Source organism: Sus scrofa, chromosome 1, assembly GCF_000003025.6.
Source record: "Sus scrofa isolate TJ Tabasco breed Duroc chromosome 1, Sscrofa11.1, whole genome shotgun sequence".
NCBI lineage: Eukaryota > Metazoa > Chordata > Mammalia > Artiodactyla > Suidae > Sus > Sus scrofa.
In genome coordinates, this window is record NC_010443.5 from 215,774,753 (window position 1) to 215,797,531 (window position 22,779).

At 37.2% G+C, this 22,779-nt stretch overlaps 1 protein-coding gene across 3 annotated transcripts in view; it reads right to left on the reverse strand.

The window, feature by feature from the left end:
• The window catches only part of UHRF2 (ubiquitin like with PHD and ring finger domains 2), a 77,419-nt gene that overhangs the window by 44,541 nt on the left and 10,099 nt on the right, over positions 1–22,779 (reverse strand). For all 3 annotated transcript variants that reach the window (XM_021063938.1, XM_021063942.1, XM_021063944.1), the window contains exon 3: positions 14,370–14,629. In XM_021063938.1, the coding sequence (XP_020919597.1) occupies positions 14,370–14,629 (260 nt within the window). The remainder of the gene's footprint in view (positions 1–14,369; positions 14,630–22,779) is intronic.

Below are 22,779 nucleotides of genomic sequence, written 5' to 3' on the forward strand. Positions count from 1 at the left end.
ATGTATGTGTCAGGAGCACCTCAAATTCAAGTAATTCCCCCATCCCGTAATCTGTTCTATATACTCTAAAATTGTTATACTCCCAGAAATTGGAGTTATCCCTAATTCCTCCATCCAATTATTAAGTCCTCTTTACGCTATACTGTTAAATTTAATATAACTTTACCCATTTAGTGAAGATGTGCATTTCTGAGACTACTGTAAAGGCCAATACATCTGTCTTTAGGATTACACCTTAGATCCATCATTCTTTTGCCAAAGATACTAAAACACAGATCTACTTAAAATATTTTGTGAAGTCTGAAGATCTAATCATAGGCTGTGGGAAAACACAGACATTATCACTCATTGATGGGAATACAAGTGGTACTCTCCCTGTGTAGAAGGGAATTCGACAATACCCAGCAAATCTGCCTCTAAATTTACCTTTAAAACACTTTTTACAAAGTTAAAAGTTTAGTGGAGTTCCCATTGTGGCGCAGCAGAATCCAACTAGGAACCATGAGGTTGTGGGTTCAATCCCTGGCCTTGCTCAGTGGGTTAAGGATTCGGTGTTGCCGTGAGCTGAGGTGTAGGTCGCAGATGTGGCTTGGATCTGGCACTGCTCTGGCTGTGGTGTAGGCCGGCAGCTATAGATCCAATTGGACCCCTAGCCTGGGAACCTCCATGTGCTGAGGGTGCAGCCCTAAAAAGATAAAAAATTAAAGAAAAAAAGGTTAAATATAGTTAATTTAGAATGTTTTAGTTTCTAATGTACAACAAATATATTTACCTTTTGATCCAAGAATTCCACTTCTGGGAATTCATCCCAAACATAAATAACAAAAACCTCCATAAAAAGACACATGCACAAGGCTATTAATAGCTGCACTAGCTATAGCATCAGGACTAAAAACCATCAAATGGCCTCAATAGGCAACTACTTAATATATCTTATAATCATATAAGATATATTATGCTCCTATAAAAACAAGTGTCGTATCTGCTATAGAGTGCTACATATACACTGACGCCAAAAAAACCAAAAAACCAAGATGAAAACAGTGTTTTTAGTGTGATACTCCTTAATGAGTTTGTGTGGAAATGCAACATACCTGTATATGTACTTATGTGTGTAAATATGTGTGAGTATATATGCCATCATACACAGAAGGATAAACCAAAGTAATATAATTACTACAGAAAGGAAGAGGCAGTTCCCTTGTGGTCAGTGGGTTAAGAACCCAACATTGTCACTAGAATTGCTCAGGTAGATGCCATGCCATGGGTACAATCCCTAGCCTAGGAATTTCTTCATGTTATAGGCGTGGCCCCGTCCACCAAAAAAAAAAAATAAAGCTAAGAACTAGGGCAGAGGAACCAAGATGGCCAAGACAGCCACTTTTCTTTAATGTACTTGTTTTGGAAATTTACCTATAGAACCATGCAATGTTTCACATCATTACAAAACAAAATATACAAAATATGAGAAATTCCAAAAACCAAAAGCTAAAGTAAAAAAAAAAAAAAAAACAAACAAAACCACCTTAGCTATTAAGAAAACTATTACATGTGACTTGAAAATACACTAAATTAACTGTGCATCCCCAATAGGGTTATACTTATTTACTAAAGACTGAGTAAAAAAATACCAACTTTTCACCAATCATATTGTTTTTGATATTAGCACTCTTAGTTTGAAACTACCATAAGAAAAGAATAAACCAAATAAAAGGTGGCATTAAGAACTGTGACTTACAAGATAGGAGAAAAAAAAGATTAGAGAGATTAAATGATAATTCTTTAACTCTCAATTAATTGGAAATTTCAATACAAACATTTTCTAGCTGTGTCCAATATGAAGACCTATAAACATGATTAAAAACACGTCTCAGTGAATAGCCAACCATACACTAACAAAAAAGAACTAGGGTTCCTTGAGGAAATGGCTGAATCCACACCTGGGCAGGAAACAGAAGAGCTTGGGATATTCTGTTGTACCTGAATACAAAGAAACCCCCATTATGTCAACTTGAAGGAGCCTCCACAGGTCAGAGATGAGACAATCTGGGCACCAAAAAAGATCAGAGTTAGATTAAAACAAGTATTAAAATCCATTAGTTGCTCATAATGATACTTATTACAAATTTCACTGGCCAACCTTTGCAGGATGCTAGGGAATTTACTCATTCTGAACACTGAAAAAGTTCAAGAATCAATCGTTTATCTTACCTTTTGTATATAAAACAACTAGTTGTTAAGGAAAGTTCTTTACAAAAGAACTACAGCTAAAAAAATGAAGGAAAGAGAATGAGGTATCACCATTTTTACTATATTTAATGAAACAGTGGTTCTAGATAAACATTAATGGTAGCTAAAACCATTAAATACTGATGGCGAGTTTCACAATGGATGGATCAGGCTGACAACCAAATCTTAGCACAACCATGAAAGGAAAATCAAGTAGTACATGCCTCCCAATATCACACAATAGGTAAATTAACACCGGTCTCTCAACTAGTCTTGTCAAATAATTAAATTTAAAGCCAGTTAAGCCTCTAAGTCAAGTCAGCCCTCCATACTCATGAGTTCTGCATGCATCATCAAACACCAATTGAAATATTCAGAAGAAAATTCCACAGAGTTCCAAAAAGCCAAACTTCAATTTGCAAGGCTCTACAACCTCAACTTTTACTTATTACACCTATTACAATGTAAATGCTATATAATCTAAACATTGTTCAAAATATACAAGGTGATGCGCTAGTCAAAGGTGATGTGCATATATTACATGTAAATATGCCATTTTATATGAGACCTCAGCAGCTGTGCATTCTCTAGGTGTAGGGGTACTGGAACAAATTCCCCCTGAATACCAAAAGGATGCCTAAACTTTCAGGAAACAAACATTAACAGAGGAACATGCTAAATACCAATAGAGAGATGTACAGACCGTGGGAAAAAATGAGTGTCGCTTTTCTAGTCCCAACAAATAGCAAGAGAAAATTAAGGAAAATCTGTAGGTTGAGATTTAACCTATCAACTACATGTAATGGGTGGATCTCCATTTTGATCCTTGTCTGTACACCAAGTATGTTTTTAAAAGATAATTATGTCTGTGAGTCCTCTTGTGGCACAGGGGGTTAAGGATCCAGTGTTGTCACTGCAGTGGCTCAGGTTGCTGCTATGGCGCAGATTCAATCCCTGGCTGTGGAACTTCTACATGCTACAAGTTTGGCAAAAAATAAAAATTAAAAAAAAATAATAAATCAAGATAATTAAGTCTGAACATCAACTGGTTATTTGAAGTAGTCACTATAAACTTCATGTGGGCTTTTTTTTTTTTTTTTTGCCTTTTCTACGGCTGCTCCAGTGGCATATGGAGGTTCCCAGGCTGGGGTCTAATTGGAGTTGTAGCCACCGGCTTACACCAGAGCCACAGCAACGAGGGATCCAAGCCACGTCTGCGACCTACACCACAGCTCATGGCAACGCCAGATCCTTAACCCACTGAGCAAGGCCAGGGATCAAACCTGAAACCTCATGGTTCCTAGTAGGATTCGTTAACCACTGAGCCACGACAGGAACTCTGGGCTTTTAAATATGGTAGTATCCCCAAGACTACCACCAGGTTCAGTGATTTGCTAAGGGAACTCATAGGACTCATTCTCACAAAAAATCAAATAGCTGTTCCCATGGCTATGATTTACTATAGTGCAAGGATACAAAACCAAACCAGCAAAGGAAAAAGGCACATGGGGTTAAGTCCACAGGAAACCAGGTGCAAGCTCCAGGAGTCCTCTCCCAGTTGAGTCAACACAGTATGTGCTTAATTATTCCAAATTATGACAACACGTGGGAACCAGGGATGTAAAGAATGCTCAAGACTTTTATTATGGATTGGTCACATAAACACTCAATGCCTAACACATACCAAAATTCCAGATTCCCAGACACAAACCTTTCGAAGAATAGTATATCTCAGGTCTGACATGTTAGCTCTCTTTTACACAGGTTCAAAAGAATCCTTTAAGCTATTTTGTCAGTTGAATGCTCTAAGATGTCAAGATGAAGACGAACCTAAGAAAGATAGGGAGAAAAAGTAGGACTAGGTAGCAAAAGTCCTTATACCCATGATGCTGATCTGTCACTTTGAAAGGAGAGGGGAAGAGGAAAACTAAGCAGAAAAAGCAGAGTGTGCTACAACTCTGATCAAGTCTGTGTTAATCCAATGGGAACTCCAAGTTTAACCATGGGTCCCATATTGGGCAGAATTGCCACGCCCTACAACTCCTGACAATTAAGGTTACCAGCTGGAAGATGCCAGGAATGTGGGTGCTGTTGGCTCAAACACTGACACAGATCTCAATAGCCCTGTGGCTAAAAGTTAAACTTAACTGCATTCATTCCTTGCAAGTTAGCAGATCTTCATTAGAGATCTCAGTGTGACCACCATAGCTACTATGGCTATTTCTGGTTGAAAAGACATAAGGTTTGGGACTTCCTTCAAAGTAATCCGGTGGTGCTTGGGATGCTGGCCTGGAATTCATCATAATTGAAGCTAGGTAAACAGGTCGTTATAATTCTCCCATAACTTTAAAGATTTGTACAATAAAAATAAAATGCTTTGTGGTTCAAGATAAAATCCCAACATAAGGTTCTTAGCTCTTCCCACCTTTTGAAGATTTCCCACAAGTATCCAAAACTCAGCACGTTAATACTCTACAGAGGACAAGCAGCTTCCTGCCCCAGCACACCACACTCGTGATTCCTCCTATTCCCCAGATGCAACAATTTAACTAACCATTTCTTTTGTTTACCTCCATATTTTAAAGTAACATGTATATACATTGCTTTTTACAGTATGCTGTTAATTCTACCCATCTTATGTCCATTTGCCTCCATCCTCCTTTTTTTAATTGCTAATACAAGGAGGCACTGCTTTAAGTGTCAACATATTTACTACTCTACATATAGGTACTTTTCTATCCCCATTTTACAGATGAGGCACGTAAGTTAATTACATTATTTGGACAGGAGTTAAGAAGCAGAGACATAACTCAAACTCTCATCATCTGGCTCTAGACTCATTCTTTCAAGACTGATAAACTTTCTTGCTCCTAAACACATTATACCAAAGTAGTCGGTTTGTAAAAAATCACATTTTTTTTTTTTTTTACATGCTCACTAAGCATTTACAGCTAAATAATGAAGTATGTTTTAATTACATGTCCTTTCTTCTACAGCTTAGTTTTCCAGTGAATGCTTAACTTCTCTTTTTGGTCAAAACTTAATTGTCTACATACCTATCATTTATTCTCTCCATTCTGTCAGTTTTAAAAGTCTCTGTTGGAACATTTTTAGGTACTTTACCAATCACTTTTGTTTCAAAATATCTTTTAGAGACCTCTGTAGTTTTCTAATCTGGACAGCTTGCTATTTCAGTTTAGACCTGTTCCACAGCTGTTATGTTAGGATCTCATTTCGTTACTTCCTGTGTTGAATCTTAATTCCTGGATACCATGTTTTCTTCTCTCTTGGTTTAAACCTAGAGTCGGGTTAAAGTGATTAAAATATTCTTTCATAGAAATAAACCAATCCTCTTCTTCACAATTTTATTCCATATGCCTATCTCGAAAGTACCTCGTAAATTCAAGGCCTGAGCTGTCCAAAGGTTATTCAATGCCAATTTATTGCTTGTTGTTGGCTTCTCACATCCTTAGCTTTCAGCTTTTTCTGGCCTACTAAATTAAGGTATTTACCCACTAACTTCTTATCTTCCAAAATTTTGTTGCTTTCTCTTCCTTGTCTTACTTCTACCACATTTTTTTTTGTCCTTGGGCATTAGGCATTCATTCTTTTACTGTCTTCTAGCAAGGACTTAAGCAGGAGTGGAGACAAACATATATCTTAATTTATCTTTAGTTTCATTTATTATTCACTATTTATCTCCTTCACCCCAGCTATACTATTCTACCCTCAGGTAACCCATTATTTCCTACTTCCTTATCCTTTGTATCCTGCTGTTCTTCCCGAATACCTAAGTATTTTCTCTACCTTATATTGAGAACTTTAGTTATTCTGAAATCTAGGTGTGCCTAACACTGTACTTACTCTACACTATAAAATGGTCTACAAATGTTTGGAAACATTCAATCCATTGTAAAGTAAAAGCTGCTTTTATGTAACTAAAGCTCTTAAAATATATAAAATACGGCCATTGTATTTCAGAAAAACTTTTGATCCTGCCATGATTCCTTTTTCCTCGAGAAGTCTTGATCTAGGATAGTTAAGCACAAAGAATTCCATACATAGATAGTAAGAAAAAAGCTTTTCAAAGATTACAATTTTGGTTTTCTTAAGAAACTTGCTCAATTGATAATTCTACCAATCTGTAACCAGTCCCCAAGAAAAAAAATCTTTTTAAGTATAGGCAGTCTCCAAAATAGCATCCCCTGCCTCCTCTGAGGTCTAATGTAAGGCTGAAGATAACCACTACACATTTGTCCAGGAAGCTGATTTCTTCCAGCATTTGCAGTGAAGAAAAGTGTAGGAGACTGTATGAAATGTATTGAACATATTGGGAAGTGCTGTAAGCTTGAAAAACTTCCCATACAGGGATCAAGATACCTGATGAAGAGAGACAGGAATGTATCAGGGCTAACTTTAGCTACACTGTGCCATGAGCCAACATACACCTATGTAAGGGTGAGATGAGGGTCCTTTTCTTCTTATACTACATGGCCACCTGTTCCCAGAACCTGAAGTTATTATCCTAGCATCTATAAGAGATAAATTATTCTTGTTTGCTACTTTGCATCTTTTGGAGTTTAGAAACCCTTTTGGTGTTATACAGTCTGTACTCTCAGGTAAGCTTTAAGTATCCCTAAGCTTGTTTTCCAAGTAACATTTTCATTGTTCCAAATACCCTTCAAATGTCTTTTAAAATTATCCTCCGGAGTACATGTTTTTGATTATCCTGAACTATGTGATGCCATAGCACAAACCAATTTTGTTTTTAATTGACAAATCATTGAGTAAAACCTGAGGAATTCAATTTCAGGGAAATTAAGTGCAATTTTTAAGTTTATTATAAAGTAGAAAAACTGCTTTTCCTTAGGTGACTTGTGAGCCAAGGATTTTCAAAGACTCAAACTGTATTAAGCCAAGTACCATCACTGAAACCTTCCTTCAAAACATGGCTCCCTAGGGTTAAAATGCTTAAATAAGGACAACATTCATCCGGAGGCATGTTCTAGTTTAGCAAATCTTTAATGTCATAGCACATGCAAAACAAAAAAAAGCATTTCTTATTCTAATAGATAAGAATCACACCTTAAATATAAAGGTTACTCAAAGACAATTAAGGAAAACTTACTTAAAACTGCTTACAAAAGGACTTTACATATTACATGGGGAAAAAAAAAATCTCATTTGTAGAACATGTTAACAATGGCATATAACCGTTTTAATAGTGGAAACAATGTAATTAGGGTTAAAGAAAACCCTGTGCCAAAGGTAAATTAAGAGTACTTACCAAAATAACCTGGCTTTATTAGTAAATAAGTGAAAGAAAAGCAGAGACTTTTACTCTATTATTACTGGATACTTTTCAGGGTAATTAGGAGGAAAAAAGAACATGGTCAGGTAGGTATTTTCAGATGACAAAATTAAAGAATGAAAGAGTTAAAAAAAAAACAAAGCAAAAGTTTGCAAAAAAAAAAAAAAAAAAAAAAAAAAAAAAAAAAGCAAAGAGTTGAAAACACATTCTGATACTAATGCCTGTAACTATATACCAAACCAATCCTTTGTAATACTTAATGGGCCCCTAGGTGCCTGTTTAAAAAGCAAATTCCTGGGCTGGAATCCAGGCTTACTCAATGCACGGAGTGGGAGTGAGCTTTGGTGTCTGACAGGGATTTACATTATAAACATGTTACCTGGATGAATCTGCAGTGTCAATGACCAAGGGAAAACACTAATGTAAAGTAAGGATGGTAAATTTGAAAAGGTGAAATCAACTGATCTCTAGTCTTTTAACACCAGAGAAGAACAATGTCAAAGGCCTAACTTCCTCTGCCTTTTGATTATTACCTATTCAGAACACCTCAAGTCATAGAAAGAGGATATATCCTAAGTTTTCAGCAAGTCAGTCAGTTAACAACCAAAAAACAATGAGACACTGCACCAGCGTTCTGAAATGAAGCCCTTTATTTATAGCTCCCTACTCCAGAGCAAGAGAACGCTTTCACTTGAGTAAAACCAAACTGAACCAAAAATAAAATCCCCCAAAAACTCACTCCCTTTCTCCTAGCAAAACCCAGAAATCATTACATTTTGACATTGCTCAAAACATTTTTGGGACTCCTTTACAAACAGATCATATATCAATTCATTGAAGAAAAAAGTTCTTTCTGCATAAAGTAAAAAAACTGGTTATCTAAGAATACAGCTTGATTTTATTCAGAATTGGCTCACTGACTTCTATTTGCAGTAGCCATAATTAAGGCTACTCTAAAGCATGCACCACAGGCTTAGAATAGCTCACAAAGTCTTAAAAAAAAAAAAAAAATGCTGGGAGCAATGACAACATTATCCTAAGACATTTGCCAGATGAGCTTTTAATTATAGTCTAGCCTAAGTTACCCTCCAAGTCCAAAGTGATGCTATGACATTTCCATTTCATCTCGATCCTATGGTAGAGCCTTGACACTGTGTCAAAAGCAACAATTTTAACCTATTTGGTTTAAAAATCCTTCAAATACTAACGAGCTATATATAGATTTTCCTTACAGAAAATGGTGCACAGTTGTTTATCATTATTGGTTTAAGTTTTCTGTTCAGTGAAAGCCTAACTAGAGAAACTGACAAATTTTTTAGATTATGTGGGCAAACTGCCTTATAAAATATTTATTCATGTATTAAAATATTTTATGAACATGCTTCTCTCAAATGAAAGGTAGTATTGTAGAGTGGTTTTAAGTATGTGCTTTTCAGAATCCAGGTCTACCAATACTGGGTAAGTTACTTAACCTCTCTATCAGTTATTCACACTTTACACCAGAAGAGTATCTTCCTATTGACTATTTAATGAGGATTACTTGAAATAATCCAGGTAAAGTACTTGTATAGTGCCTGGCACACAGTCTCATTTTAATAAGACAATTACTGAACTATGCTTTTAAAAGGGTACTCTGGAATAATTTTTTTTTTTTTTTTTTACAAAGTCACAACAAGAAGACTTTGTTTCTGAGCTAAACTCACATTTCTATGCTAAGTGTGAATACTAAAGAGCATGAAAGATCATACATTATTTGCGTGTCGCTATGAAAACTCAGTATTTAGTCATGTTTAAAGATTTTAACTTTGCCTAGCCACAATTATACACTAAGATATGATGGAGATAATAACTTCCATAAGCATTTCCCACTTTATATATACTTCCTTGTTCAAACTTTGTTTTCTAGTTTATATTTTTTATAAAAATCTTAATTTGTAAATCAAGGTTTCTAAATTAGACAACTAGATTTAATAAAACAATTAAAGCAAGTCACTAACAATAACAGTATTCCCAAATTCACCTTTTTAACTGACCTGTAAGACTAAGGGTACATGTTGAATATTTAGGGAAAAAAAAAGACTGTATTAGGGAAGATTTTGAGATCTAGTTGAATCCTAAGCCACAATCAGAAAGCTTATCTTAGACTGACTGACCGATATATTTAAAATCCTAATTGAACAAGAAAGCCAAAACTAGATCTCAGGACAAATATTCAATTACAAAGTATTTTCCCCCAATCCAGAATTTACCAGTACATTATAAAAGAAATTCCACACATACACACACACATTATGGACATTGCTGCCTATGCCAAGTTAGTATAGATAAAGACTGATCATTTTAATGAGGAAAATTGTTCCTTATTTAAATGATACAGATCATTTAGCTTCAATGACAATTTCTTTTAAAAGACTGAATTCTAATAATTTTATCTATATGGAAACAAAATGGAAAAAAAAAGCCTTAAGACACCTAAAAGATGAACTGTTTCCTCAAGTATGATACATCATATCCAGCCTTTAATTAAAAAATATTTAAAATATATTTACTATATTTTAACTATTATATCAACCCCTTTCCCACATTATTACTCTTTAGAACCAGGTTGTGCTAACAGTTGATGAGGGTAGACAAAAGGCACCCAGCTGGATAGACTGCTGGGCCATCTCCAGAGATCTAATCATTATATCTGGACGAAGTGCACAAACTTTTTTTTTTCCTTTCTTTTTGCCTTTTCTAGGGCTGCACCTGTGGCACATGGAGGTTCCCAGGTTAGGGGTCCAATTGGAGCTGTAGCTGCCAGTCTATGCCACAGCCACAGCCATGTGGCATCTGAACTGCATCTGTGACCTACACCACAGCTCACGGCAGCACCAGATCCTTAACCCACTGAGCAAAGCCAGGGATTTTGAACCCACAACCTCACGGTTCCTAGTTGGATTCGTTAACCACTGAGCCATGACGGGAACTCCACCAACTTGTATTGGAACTCCACAAACTTGTATTTTAACAAGTAATGCTGATGTTCCTGGCCAAGGACTATACTTTGAGAACCAATGGTCTAAGGCAGTAATTCTCATCCAGAGCTACATCAGAATTACAAAGGAGCTTTTTCTGTTTGCTTTTCTTTTTTGGTCTCCCTGCAGCATATGGAGTTTCTGGGAAAGGGATCATATCCAAGTCACAGTTGCAACCTAAGCCACAGCTGTGGCAACACCGAATCCTTAACCCACTGCACCAGGACTTCCAAGACCCTGCCAATTCAGTTGCACTACAACGGGAACTCCTACAAAGGAACTTTTTAAACAACAATGCCTAGAGGTCCCGGATATCCTTCATACCAGAAGTTCTGGGGGTAAGGTCTGATTCACTTCCTAGCCTGAGAACCTCCATTTGCCCTGGCTGTGGCCCTAAAAAAGACAATAAAGTTTTTGGAGTTTCTGCTGTCTTGGGAGCACTAGGACACAGGTTCTATCTCTGGCCTGGCACAGAGAGTGGTTAAGGATCTGGTGTTGCCGCAGCTGTGGCTTAGGTCGCAACTGCTACTTGGATCTGACTGGAGTGGGGATTGAAGATGAAAGAATATACCTATTTATCTTGTTCTGAATCTGCAATAGTCTTAATGAAGTTCATTTCCAAGACTGAACTCATCTGATAATGTATTAGAACCTGTACGTCACTATAAAAATAACTTAAACAGTGCTATTTTAAACAGACAAGCACTACATATCTCAGAACTCCGAGACAGGTTCATTGGTCCCATGTACATGCCTTGGCTAAATGACAGCTTGTTCCAAATGCACTGCTGCACTTAGTTTGGAGATAATTAATCAGGTTTCTTTCAACTTATTCTATGAGAAAGATGAAGTTAATTCATTGAGGGAAATGATAGTACTAAATCAGAATCATAAATGCAATCAGAATCATAAATGTAATGGGATGGCATACTATACGTATTTAAAGCCTATTCAGTAAATTACAAGTATAAAAAAAGTTATCTGACAAATACTGTTTTGGCAGTAAAAACTAGAGTGACTGGATTAGATGACTTCTAACTTTATTATTTCTCTTCACAATGTAACATCTGTGTTAATTCCTCCTAACGCTGAAAATGGCCAATGCTTGTTTACTGGTTACTTCTCAGGGCAGACCATTCTTTATCTTTACAGAGATTTGAACGGTATCAAGTTTATTGCTAACAGAGCTTTTAAAATATTCCAGCTATCATGATCCCAGTGTTTTAAAGCTAAATAACTCACCTATTCTTGTTTCACCTTTTGAGTTCTACTCTGAAGATGCACCAGATCCTGTTGGTATTACTCTTAAAGCATGAAGATGGAAAACAATATTCCACATAGAGAATAACCAGCCCAGTAGGGTACCACCACCAGTCTTGTTCTAGGTATCTTACTTCTAATTAAGATATCCTATAGTGAGACTATTTAATAGCTACATTCTATGGGTTAACTTGGAACTTACTATTTAATAGAAATCCGAATTCAAGCTATACACTTCATTATCTCTCTTCAAGGCAGCCTCCGTAACTTATTGAAATTAACTTGAATTTGACTAGTTTTTAACTTACTTCCCTAGTAACCATGACGAATGAAACTGAACAGAATTTATTATCACATCCATATGGGTCATGATTCTTTCTAGGTACACCAGCCTTTTCTTATTTAAGACCCTCATCCAGCAATCATCTATTTCTTATTTTGTATGGTTCTTTTCTCTTTTTCGGGGTGTTCCCGTCGTGGCACAGTGGAAGCGAGTCCGACTAGGAACCAAGAGGTTGAGGGTTCGATCCCAGGCTCAGTGGGTTAAGGATCTGGTGTTGCTGTGACCTGTGGTATAGGTCACAGACGTGGGTCGGATCCTGCATTGCTGTGGCTGTGGCATAGGCCAGCAGCCATAGCTCCAATTTGACCCCAAGCCTAAGAACCTGCATGTGCCATGAGTGCGGCCCTAAAAGGCAAAAAGGAAAAAAAAAAAAAAGATTTTGGATAATTTTAATCTTTTCATGCATGTGGGGTTTAGACTCCCTTTTACTAACATTTGTTGTAATCAAAAACAAATTTTTTTCTTCACTAAACAACAGCCAAATAAACACTAAGGTGCTGTGATTTGTGCTCTAACAATTATGCCAAACTCAGGCCTATCCCTAGGCAAGTCTTACTTCAAAACCAACTATGAGGAGTTCCCGTTGTGGCACAGTGGTTAACAAATCCGACTAGGAACCATGAGGTTGCGGGTTCGATCCCTGGCCTTGCTCAGTGGGTTAAGGATACGGCATTGCCGTGAGCTGTGGTGTAGGTCACAGACGCGGCTCAGATCCTGTGTTGCTGTGGCTCTGGTATAGGCTGGCGGCTACAGCCCCGATTAGACCCCTAGCCTGGGAACTCCATATGCGACAAAGAGCGGCCCAATAAATGGCAAAAAAGAAAAAAAAAAAAACAAAAAAAACAACTATGAGCCTGTAACTATAAAAATTTAATATGCTTTAGTTCACTAAGTGTTTACTTCTTACCCTTTATCTATACCGTGCCATTATATACAGCATTTTTTTTCTTCCCAAGTAACTCATTTACTGGCTAGAAATGGGCCCCAAGGAATAGAGATTTTTTTTTTTTGCCAGAAAATAAAAACTCAAAACAAATCGAGAACTCTTATTGACAGCAAATACACAGATAGCTCAAGTTCTCTACTAGTTCAGTATCTTGCCTCTTCACCATGGCACTCATAGGCCTAGACAATGATTACCATCAACACACCACTGTAATCCCTTTTATCTCAGCCTAACTTACCAATATTGCCTGTCTCGGCTAACCTCCTATCTTAATACTCATTCTAGTTGTTGGTTCTATTATCATCTACTATGGTAAAAACAAAAAACAAACAAAAAACCACCAGAATGATGGCACATTTGAAATAAGCCATTGTTGTCATGTTAGCCTCAACTACAGGAAGTATCAACAAAGTAAAGATGAAAGTGATCTATGTTTGACCCCTTTCCAGGTATCCTGAAAATTGGAATTGATACCCAAGTCTTTTGCACCATTTTTGATTACAAAAATCCTTACTATTTTAGCATCTTCAACTCACACTTCATTAAGGATTTGGTAGCTTATTTTCCATACATATTAAGGTGTCACTTGAGTGATGACATAAAGTTCATTTAGTGCTGAATAAATATTAAATCTGTCCCCAAAATAACTTTTACACTAGGATTCTGAAAATGATAATTTGGTGTTAGAATCTAGGCCCTCAAAATCAAGTTCTTAATACCATTTTCACATGAACATTTAAAGACATTTTTTTGAGACTGGGGACTGGAAAGTGACTACTGGGTATATGGTTTTTGGGTAGAAAATAAAAATGTTTTAAGATTAGTTTTTGTTAATGCACAATCCTGTGAATATACTCCAGACAATGATTTCTATCCTTTAAATGTATTAAATTTTATGTGAATTCTCTGTAATCTCTTTAGAAAATATTTTAACCTCTTTTTAAAGGCTATTACACATGTATTTTCTACATTACTAAAATACATCCTAATTTAATAGAAGAAAATGAGACAAAGAAAAAAACTCATTAAATTAAGCCAGGTGTTATATACGAAAACCAACAAGCCACTTAGGAGCCAGACATTCAGTGCTCGGGAGCCCTTATTTTACAACCACTAAACAGAAACAAAAACAAATGGTAACAAACTGAATATGACCCCTAAATGATCCTTCAGAAAGACTTATTTGGAAACTATCTTGAAATGGAAGATTTTGCTTCTATAAATAAAAACAAGAATGAAGTCCTCAATAGCACAAGCACTTACTCATCATACTCGATACGATAAATAACGTCTTCAGCAGCAGCAACAGAATCTGAATTAGATGTAGAGGGTACATTGTCCAATTTATTTGTGTTCTCTTTGGAATTACGATTTACACTTCCATTAGTCCTTTTACAAGAATTGCCATTCTTCAGTGGAGTTTTGCCACGTGAATGTCCATCAGAAGCTCTAGTAACACTATGTATACGTGCTTCAAACCAAGCACCAAGGGCAACATCTCTGGCATCCACCAATTCATTTACCTAAAAAAGTTTAAAATGAGTTAATGAGACACAATTTCATCTACTTCAAAAACCTTAACATAACTGAGCTTATTTTGAGGGTTATCATATTTAGTATCTGCAGATACTGATGTTTAAAATATTATCAAAGATTAGATCAAAACTATTCTTTGTGGATAACACTGTCAAATTGTTATTTACTAACAGAAAAATTAACTGTGTTCCAAATATCCATCAATGAAATATTTATTTTCCTTACACATATCTAGATCAGACTTCTAAAATATAATTCTTGTGACCCCAATAGTCATTGTGACAAGTCATTCAATAACAAAAAGCTAGGACTTAATTGTTGTTTTCTTATTTTGTCTTTTTTTTTATATTTTATTTTTTGTCCTTTTTTCCCTCTTTAGGGCCATACCCGAGGCATATGGAGATTCCCAAGCTAGGGGTCTAATCGGAGCTGTAGTGGCCAGCCTATGCCAGAGCCACAGCAATGAGGGATTTGAGCCATGTCTGCGACCTACACCACAGCTCATGACAATGCCAAATCTTTAACCCACTGAGTGAGGCCAGGGACTGAACCTGCATCCTCATGGATGCTAGTCGGGTTCATTGACCATGGAGCCACTATGGAATCCTTAGAAGCTAGGACTTTAAATATACTCTGACCATAATACTAATTGGTCCCATTAATTTCTTCAGAATCCTGAAGATAACTTATAGTCAGTCCAACTGGAAAACGAACGGTACAGTACTAAATAGGAAATAAAACTCAAAGATGAGGGATTTATGCACATGTACGAAGCCAAGAACCTAGTGCAACCACTATACGAAATGGGCTCAAGTTCCAACAGTTAGTAATTCCCTAGTAAATGTGTTCAAGAGCAAAGAAAACTACCATAAAGGAAGCTTGTTTAAAAAAAAAAAAAAAAAAAATCCTGTCCTAAAAAAGCTGAGGGAATTAGTCTACAAGTTAAGGCCCTTTCAGGAGCAATAACCAAGAGATATCCCTTCAACTTTTTTGTTGAGCCCTTAAAAAGAGAAAAAACAGGAGTTCCCGTTGCGGCTCAGTGGTTAATGAATCCAACTGGGGAACCATGAAGTTGCGGGTTCAATCCCTGGCATTGCTCAGTGGGTTGAGGATCTGGCGTTGCCATGAGCTGTGGTGTAGGTCGCAGATGTGGCTCGGATCCCACGTTGCTGTGGCTCTGGCATAGGCCAGCAGCTACAGCTCCGATTAGACCCCTAGGCCTGGGGACCTCCATATGGCTCGGGTGCGGCCCTAAAAGGACAAAAGACAAAAAAAAAGAAAAAAAAGGCAAAAAACATTACTAATACATGATCATTAATGAATAAAGCAAGTTCTTCCTGAGGGTACAAGAGACCACTTAAGGTACCCAGGAGAATTCTGACAGGCGCTGTTACTTAGGGTGGGGGGTAGGTGTATACTCTAAGTTTGAATACCCATTTGCTAGGTATTACGCAAGGCTCCTTAGGCTTGTTTAACTGTAACAACCTTATTAACTCCTATTTTACAAGGTAAGGAATTTCTAAGATAAGGAAACAAAAGTTCTGACCAGTTAATAAAATTTAAAGCTAACACTTAAAGACATCTTGACTTTGAAGATTATCTTCTTGCTACTATGTATTACTATACACTTTTTAAGGCTATTGCTATCACTCTGATTTGCCTGATGGAACTCAGCAAAGTTAAATGAAAGCTTTCTGGAAAGGACTGATCAGTCTGCATTCCTTAAGAACATTTGTGATTCATGAGAAGGTCAAAGTATCAACATTAATAAGATTTAGGAGTTGATTCCAACCCTCATGGGTGACTTGGAGGGGTTCAGGATTTCAGTGGAGGAAGTAACTGAAGATGTGATACAAGGAACAAGAGAACTAAAATAAGAAGTAGATACTGAATTGCTACAATCTCATGCTAAAACTCCAAGCTAGGAGTTGCTTTCTACCGATGAACAAAAAGTTTCTTTTTTTTGGCTGTGCCTGCAGCATACAGAAATTCCTAGGCCAGGGACTGACAGCGCTAGATAGACGCTTAACCACTGAGCCACTAGTGAACTCCAAGAAAGAAGTTTCTTGAGATGTAATCTACTCTTCTGGGGAAGACTGTTGCAATCACATAGGATTTACAATACCATATAAACTTAGATAATAAAGCAGAAGCAAGGTTTGAGAGGACTGACTTCCAATTTCCAAACAAGTTCTACTGTGGGAGTTCCTATTGTGGCCCAGTGGTTAGCGAATCTGACTAGGAACCATGAGGTTGCAGGTTCGATCCCTGGCCTTGCTCAATGGGTTAAGGATCCGGCATTGCCAAAGTGAGCTGTGGTGTAGATTGCAGACGCGGCTCGGATCCCGCATTGCTTTGGCTCTGCGTTGGCTGGTGGCTACAGCTCCAATTAGACCCCTAGTTTGGGAACCTCCATATTGCCACGGGAGCAGCCCAAGAAATGGCAAAAACAAAACAAAACAAACAAAAAACCCTGAGGAGTTCCCATGGTGGCTCAGCAGAAACAAATCTGACTAGTGCGGCCCTAAAAAAGGCAGAAAGACAAAAAAAAAGTTCTACTCTGAGTAAAATGCTATCTAATAGCCTTTGCATGCTACAGAGAACTCACTTGTGAAAGAGTCAATCAGTGTGGCAAACTTCATTATCTTAAGAAATTGCCGCCACCACAACCACCACCACGACCCACCACTCTGATCAGCCAGTAGACATCAACATGGAAGCAAGCCCCTCCACCAGCAAAAAGATCTTAACATCCTGCAGGCTCAGATGATGGTTAGCTTTTTTTTTAGTAATAAAGTATTTCAAAATTATGGTAGATAAATTTACTAGGCATTATGCTATTGTATACTTAATAGACTACAGTATAGTGTATACGTAATTTTTTCATAGACTAGAAAACCAAAAAATTCGTGTGACTAGCTTTACTGCAATATTTGCTTTTTTGTGGTAGTCTGGAACAAAACTTGTACTATCTCCAAGATATTCCTGTAGCCAATGGCCTACAAGCATGTGAAAAAAATGCTCACCATCACTAATTATTAGAGAAAAGCAAATCAACACTACTATGAGGTACCACATCACACTTGTCAGAATGGTCATCATTAATAAGTATACAAATAACAATTGCTGGACACGGTGTAGAGAAAAGGGTACCCTCCTACACTCTTGGTGGGAATGTAAACTGGTACAACCACTATGGTAAACAGTTGGGGGTACCTCAGAAAACTAAATGTAGAACTACCATATGACCCAGCAATCTCAGTCCTGGGCATGTATCTGGACAAAACTTTCTTTGAAAAAGACACATGCACCCTTATGTTCACTGCAGCACTATTCACAACAGCCAAGACATGCAAATAGTCTAAATGTCCATCGACAGATGAATGGGTTAAGAAGATGTGGTATATATACACAATGGAATACTATTTGGCCATAAAAATGAACAAAATAATGCCATTTGCAGCAACATGGATGGAACTGGAGACTCTTACTAAGTGACTTACTCTATTAGGTCAGAAAGAGAATGACAAATAACACAGGATAATACTTATATCTAGAATCTAATATATAGCACCAATGAACCTTTCCACAGAAAAGAAAATCATGGACTTGGAGAACAGGCTTGTGATCGCTGAGGGGAGGGAGCAGGATGGACTGGGAGTTTGGGCTTAGTAGATTCCAACTATTGCATTTGGAGTGGATAAGCAATGAGATCCTGCTGTACAGCACAGGGAACTATATCTAGTCACTTGAGATGGAACATAGTGGAGGATAATCAAGAGGAAAAAAAATATATATATAACTGGGTCCCTTTGCTGTACAGTAGAAATTGACAGAACACTGTAAATCAACTCTAATGGAAAAAATAAACATCATAAAGAATAAAATAAAGATATGCCTGTAGCCATATTTACACAAGTCTTCCATATCCAAGTAATTGCTTAAAAAAAACAATAAAAAATAAAAAACCCAACCCCCGCCCAAAAAAAACCTGTCAAGTATAGGAGGCAAGGAGGAATCATTAAAAAATAAAACAGTACCAAGAGCAAATATTTGAGGAGTTACTATATAGCTGGATATACTTCCAAGCACTTTGTATATTATGTGGAAAACACACAAGCTCTTCAGTTTAAGTTCTTGATAATCACTTAATAGATGTAACCTTGAACAAATTACTTAGCCTGAAACAGCCTCAGCTTCTTTTACCAAGTAACCTACTTTGCAGTTAGATTACGCAACAAATCTCTGCAATGTTCCTACCTAGCAAGCGTATAGTAGGATAAAATAAAGTTCTCCTTCTACTAAGTATTAATGTATGTTCATTGTTTACTCAGAGTATAGTCTTATTACCATACCATGCTCAGTTAATACATAAACAGTTTAACATTATACCTATTACCCCTTCATAAAAGTTTTAATACAAAGTCACTCTGTTTTCCAATGAGGTCCAGAGTAAAATATACTTGCTCTCAGGAGATACACAGCTTTAAGTGAAAGCTTGAAGTTGATAAGGGTTTCTCTTTATGGAAGTTTTTTAGAGCAGTGAAAATACTTTGTATGACATGATTTTTTTCAGTTGTTCTATTTTTTAAATGGCCTCACCAGCAAGTTCCCAGGCCAGCGGAAGTGCAGCTGCAGGTCTATGCCACCAGAGGCATGCCGGTCTGAGCTGCATCTGTGATCTACACTGCAGCTTGTGGTACCAGGTCTTTAACCCTCTGAGAGAGGACAGGGATCAAACCCGAGTTCTAATGAAGACTAGGTCAGGTTCTTAACCCACCGGGGCACAATGTATGACATTATAATGATGGATGTATGTCATTATACTTATGTTCAAACCCCTAGAGCATGCAATACTATACACTTCATTAAAGTGAACTCCAATATGGAAAGTACAAGTTTCTCTAACTCTGCACATTGTTCTTTCACTATACCATGTTTCTTCAGAGTTAAAAACTAAAATGCAAGAGAGTTCCCTTGTAGTGCAGCAGGTTAAGGATCTGTTGTCATTGCAGCAGCTCAGGTCAATGCTGTGGTTCAGTTTCAATCCCTGGCCTGGGAACTTCCACATGCTGTGCATGTGGTCAAAAAAATAAATGAAGAAATCAAAATGCAATACGCTTCCATTAACATAAAGTTCACAAAGAGGAAAAGTAGGCATGCTTAAGTAGATTAAAGGTTATTAAGAAGTTGTTAAAGGGGAACAGTAGGACAAAGTTAATAAAAAGTAAATAAATCATTAACATGGAAGTTTGGATAGTGGTTACAACTACTGAGGATGGAGTTTTAATCAAGAGGGTGCACAGTAACAGTTCCTGGGGTACCACTATTCTATTTCTTAGTTTGAGTGCTCTTTACAGATGTGACTTCATAAAATTGCATTAAGTTCTACTCTTATTTGTATTGTCTATTACATTTCATAATTACCAAGGTTAAATAGAGAAGCACTGCACTGTTGACAAAAGAGAATACTAAATCTATTACTTTTTATTAGCAATTATTGATAATTTTCATCTCTCCTTTATTCACTACAATAAGCACAGAAATAAAAAAGGTTTAACATTGCCACACACTTAGCTAAACCCTAAGAGCTTACTATCATTCTTCTAAACACTTATGTAAGCCAGGATGAGTCATTTCAACAGTAAGATCTTAGGTTAAGTCACGAATCTAACTAGGAACCATGAGATTATGGGTTCGATCCCTGGCCTTGCTCAGTGGGTTAAGGATCTGGCGTTGTCGTGTAGGTCGCAGATGCGGCTCTGATCTGGCTTTGCTGTGGCTCTGGTATAGGGCCACAGCTGTAGCTGATTAGACTCATAGCCTGGGAACCTCCATGTGCCGTGGGTGCGGCCCTGAAAAACACAAAAGACAAAAGAAAAACTTATAGATCCCAAAACCAGAATTAAAACTTAGGTATCAGGAGTCCACTTGGTTTAAGAAAATAAATTACTTCCTAGAGTTACTGTGATTCAATGTGTGTTGTGCAACCGGAATGGATAGACAGAGCCTTTGTACAATCTTCCACAAGCTCTCCTAATGTGATAGTGGTATCTACCTACCTTCTTGTAACATAGAAAAACATAACTTTGAGCAATACTTGGTTCAGATATCAAATAGGGCAAAACAAGACTAGTATTAGATGACAACTTCAGATTAATATCTTAAAGTTAAATATTTACGTATGTCTGTTTTGAATAAAGTTAATTTGAAAATCCACTTTTTGTACCTGCTGATCATGAAAAAGGTCCAAAAACATTTTCAGGCAAAAAGAGAAAGCCCCAAAACTTGTTTGCTCATCCATAAAGTAATCCTAATTATAGAAAGCTCTATTTTTATAGAAGTAAAGTTTTTACAAAAGTATTTATAGGCAAGAATTTAAGATGGGGAAAAAAAACCCTCAATTTTTAAGTGATTCAGAAACAATTTAATTAAACTTTGATATACTTAACTATTCAGAGATTGCTCTAAGGAGAGCAAATCCAAAGCGAACTCCCAATAAAAACAGCTTCAAAGCATTTTCAGGTTAGCTCAAAAGAAGTTAATATCTAATATAATTCCTTAAAAGTAGGGGGCAATATCATCTCTTTACCCTCCTCCTAACTCTAGTACAAATATATCCCATCTCTAGTACAATATACCAAATATCCAAACATCCAACAAATGAATTACCAAGAAATAAGCCCTTCTATATGAAAGTCACTAGTCGAAATTTCAAATACCTATGACTATTACTAAGCTTCACCCAAAAAGCAAGTTTGTGTTAGCCTTCTCAACTAACAAGTTAAATGCAGCTTTGATTTAATATATAACTTTACAAATAACAGCCACCTTTTTAGAGTTTAAGTGCCAGGTTCCAAGTGTGCTTCTAAATGAGGAAAGAGACAATGTGATTTACTTGCCAAGTTTGTATAACCAAGAAGCAGCTGGACTGAAATTTGAAATCAGGTCTCACAACAAAGCTTAAGTTCTTAACATTTATGCTATATATTAATATGGAACATAATTTTTTTTTTTGGTCTTTTTGCCATTTTCTTGGGCTGCTCCTGCGGAATATGGAGGTTCCCAGGCTAGGGGTCGAATTGGAGCTGTAGCCACCAACCTACACCATAGCAACGAGGGATCCAAGCCACGTCTGCGACCTACACCACAGCTCATGGCAACGCCATATCCTTAACCCACTGAGCAAGGCCAGGGATCGAACCTGAAACCTCATGGTTCCTAATTGGATTTGCTAACCACTGAGCCAGGACAGGAACTCCCAATACATAAATGTTTTAAAAAAAAAGTACTCGAGAAACTTGGGAGCCAAGGGAATTCTGTTGTGGTTCAGCAGCAATGAACTCAGCTATTATCTATGAGAATGCTAGTTCAATCCCTGGCCTCGCTCAGTGGGTCAGAGATCACTGTTGCTGCGAGCTGTGGATCCTGCATTGCTGTGGCGTAGGCCAGCAGCTACAGCTCTGATTTGACCCCTTGCCTGGGAGTTTCCATATGCCATGGGTATGGCCCTTAAAAAAAAAAAAAAAAAAAGGCAAAGAAAAAGAAGTTAACAGCCTAAGTGCTAACACTGAAAATAAAAACCAAAGATCTGCCTTGAGAAATAGTTTCTCCTGTTCTTTTGTATTAGATTGGGGGACAGGACGAACAGGGTATTGCAAAGTGTGTTCAACAGCAAGAATTTAAATTAACTGTAACTGCTTAACCTTAATTAACCTCCTATCTGCAGATACATAAGCTGATCCTCTCATAAAAGAAATTCAATAGTTCCCTGATGGCTTAGCAGGTTAAGGATCTGGTGTTGTCATTGCTGTGGTGCTGGTTCAATCCTTGGCCTGGGGAACTTGCGCATGCTGAAGACAAGGCCAAAAAAATGAACATGCCTACACTGCCCAAAATAAATCAAGTCAAAATTAGCAGCTTCTACATTGTTACCCTTAGCCACAAAGCTAGTACTTAAGAATGTAAGCATAATGTACAGACGGCTACATAAATATTTACAGATACGTGGATATAGAGGGGTTACTATACATCCATGCATTTCTCTGTTTTGTCAGCTAAGGGCCCTAAAAACAAGGACACCCTAATAGCAAGAAGTATACCTAGAGCTCAAATCTTTGTTTTCAATACCATTCTC